General features: G+C 37.4%; 1 protein-coding gene across 5 annotated transcripts; it reads left to right on the top strand.

Moving 5' to 3' along the window:
• Positions 1-3,693: 3,693 nt before the first annotated feature.
• LOC18430049 (Tetratricopeptide repeat (TPR)-like superfamily protein) lies at positions 3,694-8,755 on the top strand. 5 transcript variants are annotated; one of them, XR_016050331.1, is made up of 4 exons: positions 3,694-4,201; positions 4,367-4,547; positions 4,737-6,424; positions 8,291-8,755. XR_016050331.1 is itself a non-coding variant. In XM_088859772.1 (3 exons), the coding sequence occupies exon 3, from the start codon at positions 4,787-4,789 to the stop codon at positions 6,299-6,301; it is 1,515 nt and encodes a 504-aa protein (XP_088715898.1). In that variant the 5' UTR covers positions 3,694-4,201; positions 4,367-4,608; positions 4,737-4,786; the 3' UTR covers positions 6,302-8,183. The 5 variants fall into 5 exon arrangements, 2 of the variants coding, with proteins under 2 accessions (XP_088715898.1, XP_020520637.1); XR_002280288.2 differs by having other exon boundaries at positions 4,367-6,424; XM_088859772.1 differs by lacking the exon at positions 8,291-8,755 and having other exon boundaries at positions 4,367-4,608; positions 4,737-8,183.
• Positions 8,756-9,160: the final 405 nt, after the last annotated feature.

Consider the following 9,160-nt stretch of genomic DNA (forward strand, 5'->3'; position numbering starts at 1 on the left):
AACCCCTACAGTGGACTATGGGTCATGAGAACTATTAGGTCAGTTTGAAAAAGCTAGGAGAATCGTAAAGGTGGAGTGCTCCCATGTATTGATAATTTCTTAGATCTAACGGATCCGATTCCCATCAAAATTAATTAATTTTAATTAATTTTATGTTATATAATTTTTAGAATGTTTATTTGAACTTTTGTGAATCTTCTAATATTTTATTTTTATCATTTGAATTTATAAATTAAGAAAAATTAATTTTTCAATGTTTTAAATAAAATAGAAGATTTAAAAATTCTAAATATGAAATAAAATATTTTCTAAAAATATTTGGGACATCCATAAAATATGAGGCCCAATTTAAAAAGATGTGGATCAGGTGGAGCCCATACGTGGCCACCAAAAGGGTGGCATGCCCCCACCCATTCACGTAACATTCTTGAGAATAATATTTATCCTCTTGGTTAACTTATCTTTTTAGGTATAACCAACTGATGTCATAAGGTTGAATATTTGAGATATTTACTAAATTTTTGAATCAAGATCGGTTGATCTAATAATTAAGGATTGGATATATTAAAATATAAGTTTTTTTTATTTGAAAGGAATAGATTTAGGAAAGGGAGGATAATGCTCTAGCTCATCTCCTTGAATCTTGATGGTGGATCAAAGAGATGGATGACTCAAATCCCTCACCCCACAAGTCTCTTTAGATCGTTGGTTGAAATTTGACCCTACGAATTGAGGCAAAATCTATGGCATAGAAAATCTATAAAAAAAAGTCTCCTCTCATAAAATAAAATACGTATTCTCTTCTCTTTTTTAATAATTCTCTCTCCCTATCCCAAAATTTAGCTCTCTCTGGAAAGAGCTTTGGATTACCAAATGAAGGAGGCACGCCCCAATTTTATTTCTCTCTCTCTCTCCATATTGCACCATGTTTTGATGGCACGCCTCACCTCTGTTCTTTATGGGTGGCAAAGGGGTAGAATCCCTTGCTAGTAGATCTCTCCCTCTTTTCATATTTATCTCTCATCTTTTTAAAATCAAGTTAAGAGGCTTGATCAAGATTAAGCCATTGAGTAGATTTTTGCCATAGTAGGGAAATCAACATACTGATCATAGATCTCGAGCACCATCGGAAGGAGGAGACTCGGCGTGGGGTGTATTAAGCCTAATTGAGGTAATCTCTGGCAATTTTACCTTCTTAAATATTTACTTCTCTTCTCATAAAACATTAAGGTCTACTTTTATTTCTTGAATAAATAATTGCATTTGAAGATGCATCAATTGAGAACTGATTTTATTGTTATTTTATTTATTTCAAACGTGGTTTGATTATAATTAGATATTGTAAGTGATCATGTCGGTGTAGGGGTAATTTTTTTTTTAAAAATATATATACACCGTGCTTTTTCATAAAATCCTTTCAAGATAGAGTACTTATCCCCAACTCAAATTCAAGAGAGAGATGCATAGAGATTTTAAGGGAGATTTAGAGAAAAAGTACATGCAAAAGAGAGAATGGGCACATATCCCCAACTCAAATTCAAGAGTGAGAGAGATATGCATATATATCTAAGACTCTTTCATATCCAAGAGGCTCTCTCAATGGATGCACACCTCACGTCTTTCCCCCCTATTTTTTTTTGTTCAAACTTCTTAAAATTGGTACATGTCTCCAACTCAAATTTAAGAGAGATAGTGAGAGATTTTAAGAGAGATTTTGAAGAGAGAGAGAGTATGTGCAAGAGAGAGGAAGGGGACGATGAAGAAAATGAGAGAAGAGCGTAGAGAAAGATATCCTAATATAAGATTTTAAGAAATCCGGATTTTAAGATTTTAATAGGATTTATTTGAGAGAATATGCACAATATATATATATATATATATATATATATATATATATATATATATATATATATATATATATATATATATATATATATATATATATATATATATATATATAGGAAAAATGAGATTAGCCCACTAGCTCATATGAGCCCAACGTCCCAGATTGAATCTGGGTTGATCTGATGATCACGGATGTCTGATAGTGTTTAAATTTTAGTTTTTTTTTTTCTACAAATTCAAATCACTTGAAATTTTAGGCGTGCGTTCATAAAAAATAGGTGAATCTTTAAAAAATATCAAAAAAATATTTTACATGAAATAAATTGATCAAAATACCCTTGAAATGTTTTGGGAGACATTTTAGTCAATTTTTTTCTCAAATAATTTTTTATTTTTATTTTTATTAGGTGCGCTTTGATGAGAAGAACACACACCTAAAATTTTAAGTGATTTGGACTTACAGAAAAAAAAAAAAAATTTAAGTACTACCGGACATCTGTGATTATTAGATCGGCTCAGATTTAATATGGGCTGTTGGGCTCATATGTTCATATGAGCCAGTGGGCTAATCCCATCTTTTCCTATATATATATATATACCCGTTTCCATATCCAAGAGGACTCCCCATCCAAATATGAAAACCTTTATCAATGGTTCAAACTTCCTAAAATTGGTACCTATCCCCTACTCAAATTCACGAGAGAGAACGAAAGATTTTAGTAGGGGAGATTTTGAGGAGAGATAGAGAGAGTATGTGCAAGAGAGAAGAAGGGGAAGAAAAAGAAAGCTTAGAAAGGGAGAGATGAGAGTAGAAAAAGATCTCCTAATGCAAGATTTTAAGAAGTCAATATTTTAATAGGATTTATTTTAGAGAATATGCACAAGAGAGATACTAAGAGATTTTGAGAAGGAGAGGGAGTACAAGTAAGAAAGAAAATGAAAAGTTTTGAGGAGAAAGAGAGTACGTGCAAGAGAGAGAAAGAGTATTGTAATAGAAGTCTTTCAACCTCTCAAAATAGTTTCATGTGCCCCTCTCAACCTCTCAACAAGGTATGCTTCGTCTCTCTCTGTTTATGGATGAGTTTTATAAATTTATTGATTTATGGTAAATCTATTGATTTATGATTTTTAGTTTGTTATTTGAATTAAGGAAGTTATAACTTTTTAGTTTTTTAATCAATGTTTCGACCATTTGAAGTGAGAAGTTGAGTTAAAATATATGTTAGGAATTTTGATAGTTTTTGCATACTTTCTATGTTATTCTTTTGGTTTTTTATAATGAAATTTTGGATAAAAGAATCTTAAGATTTTGTTCATGGATAAATTAAGATACCCATCTAATTTTTTTGGGCATCGGCTTTATATGTAGGCCGATGTGTTTTGTTTTAATATAATGTTGAGGTCCGTAGAATGTTTAGAGCTATTAGCTTAGGTGATGGTGCTAATAATTTAGGTGTTAGGCTATTTTTGTATATTTATATTTAATTTTAAATTGAAATATTTGGAAATTTATTTATGTAATTAAAACATTTTTTTAAATCTTTCCCAGTTTACAATTTTAGATAGGTGGGGTTTGTATGGAGCTCAGGCTCTAAACAATGAAGAGCCTACCTTCAAATCATGTCGAGAAATGTAGTTTCAATACTTGAAATTTTTGTGATAGCCTTAAAATATATTTTTATTTTTATTTATAAAGTTTAAAGCTTCAAAATTAGTGTTGAATCTATGAAAATTTGAAAAACTTGAAAATTGACGATAAAAAAAATACCTAACAAAAATAAATTATTTTTGAACCTTAAAATCTATTTTCTTCTCATGGCTATATATCTTGATGTGGAGATGATCAATTTGAAGATATTTGGATACCCAAAATACCTCTTTTAATGAAATTTGTCAGATAGGCTCAAATTTGATTGTTTAGAGCCTCAATATAAACTTTTCCCTTTTAGATTTCTCATAACATAGGCGGTTTAGCACATCGAAACCGGCTGCTGCGGTGCTCTATATCTCTCTTTCTAATAAATAAATAAATAAAGAAAGAAAAGCAGGGAAACATTGCTAGAAACCTCCATCCTTGGTGATCCTTAGGTAACCATAATTCTTCTGTGTGCTTATTTTATTTTCTCTTTGTTTGCTAACCATGAGGAGGCCGAATTTCTACCCCATTACCATCACAATTCAAAAGTACCCAAAAAACCCATATTCCCATTTGGCCCCTCATGCGTTATCTCCAAAACCCCTCCAAAATTTTGAATCCGAAAAATTCTTCAACGACTATATTTGCATGTTGTGCCATCAAGGGAGGCCTAAAGAAGCACTCCAAGCGTTCCAGTCGCATAAAAGTGCAAGTTTTGAGGTGAGTGCAAGTACCTATGCCCATTTATTCCAAGCATGTTCCAGTTTGAGATCATTAGAACAAGGAAAAACGATCCACAAACATTTGTTAAACTCAAATTCACGACCAGACATTGTGCTCCAAAACCATATTCTTAATATGTATGGAAAATGTGGGGATTTACAGATTGCACGACGCGTGTTTGAAGAAATGCCTCAAAGAAATTTGGTTTCTTGGACATCGATAATTGCAGGATATACACAACACCATCTAGAGAGAGAAGCACTTGAATTGTATTTGTGGATGCTTCGTGCCGGATTTAGGCCTGATCAATTCACATTTGCCAGTGCCGTGAGGGCTTGCTCAGGTTTGAATGCTGTAGAGTTAGGGAGACAAATGCATTGTCATTTGCTCAAGAGCGAGTTTGGGTATGACCCATTTTCTCAAAATTCCCTTATCGCTATGTATGCTAAATTCTCTATGATAGTCGAAGCATATACTGTTTTTGATCGGACTGTAAATAAAGATTTAGTCTCATGGAGTACTATGATTGCAGGGCTTGCACAGCAACGGTTTGAATTCAAAGCGATTCTGCTCTTTCGAGATATGCATCTTGTGGGTGTCTCTGCTAATGAATTCGTATTTGGGAGTATTTTCATGGCTTGTAGTTGCATTTCCTTTCTAGATCAAGGAAGACAAATCCATGGGCTATGTTTGAAATATGGTTTTGGGGTGAATGCTTTTGTGGGTTGTTCTCTAAGCTCCTTGTATGCAAAATGTGGAAGCTTGGGTTGTGCAGAAAAGGTGTTCTATCAGATTAGGAATCCTGATTTAGCATCATGGAATGCTATGTTAGTAGGATATGCCCAGGGTGGTGGTATCAATGAAGCCATAATGTTCTTTTCTCAGATGCGCCATCATGGCATGAGGCCTGATGAGATCTCTGTCCGTTGCTTGCTTGGTGGATGCATGGATGCCATGGCTCTATTCCAAGGCCAACAAATTCATACTTTCATCATCAAGATGAATTTCAGTAAAGATATATCAGTGTGTAATACCTTGCTTACCATGTATACCAATTGCTCAAGCCTCTCTGGTGCTTCCCTTGTCTTCGAGAGCATGATTTTGCGTGATTTAGTTTCATGGAATGCTATGATTGCAGCATATTTAAAGCATGACCATGGACCTGAAGTTCTGAGATTGTTAAGGCTCTTGCATAGTGCTGGAATGAAGCCTGATCAGTTTACCATGGGAAGTGGTATTGGTGCTTGTGCTGATTTAGCAGCTCTTGAACCAGGGAACCAAATCCATGGCTATGTGAATAAGATTGGGCTTGGATCCGACCTCTCCATATCAAATGCCCTGATTGACTTGTATTCCAAATGTGGGAGCCTTGAAGATGCTCACAAAGTGTTTACATGGATGAGTGATCCTGATGTGGTTTCATGGAGTAGTCTTGTAGTGGGGTATGCCCAATATGGGTATGGAGAGGAGGCTCTTCATCTCTTTAGTAAAATGCAAGACTTGGGTATCAAGCCAAATCATATAACCCTAGTTGGGGTTCTCTCGGCATGTAGTCGTATTGGTCTTATAGATGTGGGTGCACATGTATTTAGAAACATGGAGAGAGACCATGGCATTGTGCCTACCAGGGAGCACTATGCTTGCATGGTGGACTTGTTTGGCCGTGCTGGCCACCTTAAAGAGGCTGAGGATTTTATTTCTCGGATGCCTTTTGAACCTGACCCTATTGTGTGGAAAACTCTGCTTGCAGCTTGTAGAACCCATGGGAACTTGGAGCTTGGAAAGAGAGCAGCAGAAAATATATTGAATTTAGACCCTTCTAATTCTTCGGCTTTTGTACTCCTCTCAAACATGTATGCTCGATCTAACTCTTGGGAAGAAGTGGCGAGGCTTCGAAAGTTGATGAAAAGCCGAGGTGTAAGGAAAGACCCGGGTTTAAGTTGGATAAAAGTCAAGGACAAAGTGCATGTATTTGTATCAGAAGATGGAAATCACCCCCAAATGGAAGATGTGTATGTGGTGTCCTTAGAGTTGAGCTTGCACATGAGGGAGGCTGGTTATGCACCGGACTTGGGTTTTGCATTAGATAATCCATAGCATGGCTAGAATGTCTTCAAATAGTTGAATCTTCTCTCGTTATGAGTTTTTCACTCCACAGCGTCTTCTGCATGCCCCCGCAAGAAAACATTGGCAATTCTCCTGGCCACAATATGCTCAATGGTGTGTTCCCCAACTGTTCTGTTGAGTCTAATGTATTTGCTAAATATTGACTATTGCTGTTTCAATAATTACAAGAACAAATACCCGTATCTAAAGTTCTTGCCTCTAGACTTAAGCCAGTTCTAGACTCGGTCATTTCCCCCACCCAAGGAGCTTTCATCAAGGGCTGGCAGATTTTAGACGGGGCACTAATCGCCCATGAGTGCATCCACTCTCGATCCATTCAAATATCCCAGGACTCGTCATTAAAATAAATTGGGAGAAAGCCTATGACCATGTCGATTGATCAATGAAACCCTTAGAAGGATGGCCTTTGGACCAAAGTGGAGAAGCTGGATTAGAGGGTGCATCTCCAACGCTGTTTTCTCAGTCCTCTTAAATGGGACCCCTAAAGACTTCTTCTCAACTAGCAGAGGTCTCCGCCAGGGCGACTCTATGTCGCCGTTCTTGTTTGCTATCATGGATGAGGCCTTCAGCACCTCTATCTCGAGGCTCTACCAAGCAGGCCTCTTGCCAGGATTCCAATCAAGCAGTCGCGGTCCTCTCGTATCCCACAATCATTTGGGTGCCAACAGCATCAGGAATTTTGTCGGTGTCCTCCTTTTTTCAAACCCTCATCTTCAATCCCAACCTTGTTGGTCCCAGCCCTACTTTATCCTCCAAAGCTTGGAATCCCCTATTACCACCAAGGATTCACGTGTTGTGCTGGATAGCGCTCCATGAGAGAGTGCTGACTGTAGATCTTCTTCAAAGAAGAGGATTGCCATGTCCCAATAGATGCATCTTGTGCATGGAGGCTGAAGAGTTCAATGCCCACCTTTTCCTCCATTGCGAGTTCGCTAGAGCCTTATGGATCTATCTTCTATGCTTCTTCCAGTGGGCATGGGTCACTCCAAGTTCCATCCCACATTTATTTTAGGCCATCCTCTACACTCCCTGGCCCAAGGTAGGAAGAGAACTTTGAAAAGCCTCTGTTTCAGCTACCATCTGGGTTTTATGGTTGGAAAGGAATCACAGAACTTTCAAGGGAGAGAGATTCACGGTCGCGGTGTGGGCTGAGAAAGAAACTTAACCACAAGCTCTTCAAGGATTTCTCCTTCACTGATTTTTATAGCAATTGGCACAATTTGCTACACGTGGTCAATCCCAAGATCTCGCGGGCATCACTTTGGAGACCACCATAACCAACTTTGATGGTTGCTCCCTTGGCAATCTTGGACCATCCGGAGTCGGCGGTCTATTCGTTTGAGTAATGGACACACCTTGTTAGCCTATTCCTGCCCTATTGGTTTCGGGGATTCCATTCTTGCCGAAGCCCTTGCCCTCATGGAAGGCCTTCACAGATTTGACCACACTTAAAGGTCCAACCTGGTGGTGGAAGGGGATTCCAAGAATGTCATCTCTTGGGCATCTAATCTCTCTTCTTGGTTGCGGCTTCTAGACAACATTTTTGATGGGATTTCCCATTTATCCAGGGGTTTAACAATCTCATGGTGCCATGTTTCAGAGAAGCTAACTCTGATGTTGATCGATTGGCTAGGGAGGGGGCATATCCTAACTCCCCGTTGGGGCTTTAGACTTTTGTGGCCACCCTTTTCTTTCCCCACTTCCTTCAAGTTGTAACACTCTTATTGTAAAGCATTTTTTGGACCCTACGGGGCTGTATAGGGTGCCCATTCTGGTTACCTAATATTTTGTATTCTCTATTAATCAGTAGTACAATTATAGTCGATCTTTCCTCAGAAAAAGAAAAAACAAATACACGTATCTATCTATGATTTCATCTAGGCATGATGCTTAGTTTTTGTTTCATGAAGTTTAATTGCTATCTGATTAGATTTGCTATACCTGTCTTGTTCATTGTAGATATTCTATGCTTTGGGGCACTTCTTTGGCATGAGGTTATTCGAGTGGAAGGGTTTCCTTAATGACTGGAAGAAACTCCCATTTTGGTGATGGGGTTGAGCCGGTGAGGTAATGTTACATACTAGCAAGGCGATGATCACAATTTCCACTCATGGTAAAAGCATATCTTATCTGTTACTTATTTCTATGTTTAAATTTTTGCTTATGAAAAAGATACCTATTCGTTAGTGTATGAAATTCGCATATAAAAGGAAGCAAAGGTAAGAGAAGGAACATATCTATTGGTTCCTTCGCAAAATATGTGCATGAAACCAATCTCAGTTGTTATGTCATATGCGGGGGTCATAGTAGGTGATCTTGGTTGAATGCACCTGGACAAATTTCAGTGAAATGCAGTGCAATGGAACTACAAAAGTGCAAAATTCATATTAACTGTAAGAAATGAAAATCCTCCCCGTGACTTAAGTGAGTGTTAGTATATTTTTATTGGTAACTTCTGTATCTCAGCACTTCACACAAAGCTCTCATGGGTATGAAGAAATTCCATGGTGAACAATGACCACAATAAAAGGAAATGATGGTTTCATGTAATGCTTTCAAGGGCCACCCTCCCTCTCATACTAAGACAACCAAAAAGGCATGATCTCCCTGCACGCTTTCTATTTTGTTAAGAAATATATGTAAATGGAAGCCTACGAACTTCTCTCGGGAAAATTATAGATATATGGAAAATTTATATATAGACTAACGAAGTTTTTTTTTGGTAATTCAGTGGGGAAGACAACCCCTATTTGTTTTTTCAATAGATTAGAGAGTTACATTTTGAAGGTGTTAATTGGAGGTGTTAGCAGTAGGAATCGATACCACGAT

Source organism: Amborella trichopoda, chromosome 2 (assembly GCF_054954075.1).
Source record: "Amborella trichopoda isolate Santa Cruz 75 chromosome 2, AtrichopodaSantaCruz75HAP2 v2.0, whole genome shotgun sequence".
Taxonomy (NCBI): domain Eukaryota; kingdom Viridiplantae; phylum Streptophyta; class Magnoliopsida; order Amborellales; family Amborellaceae; genus Amborella; species Amborella trichopoda.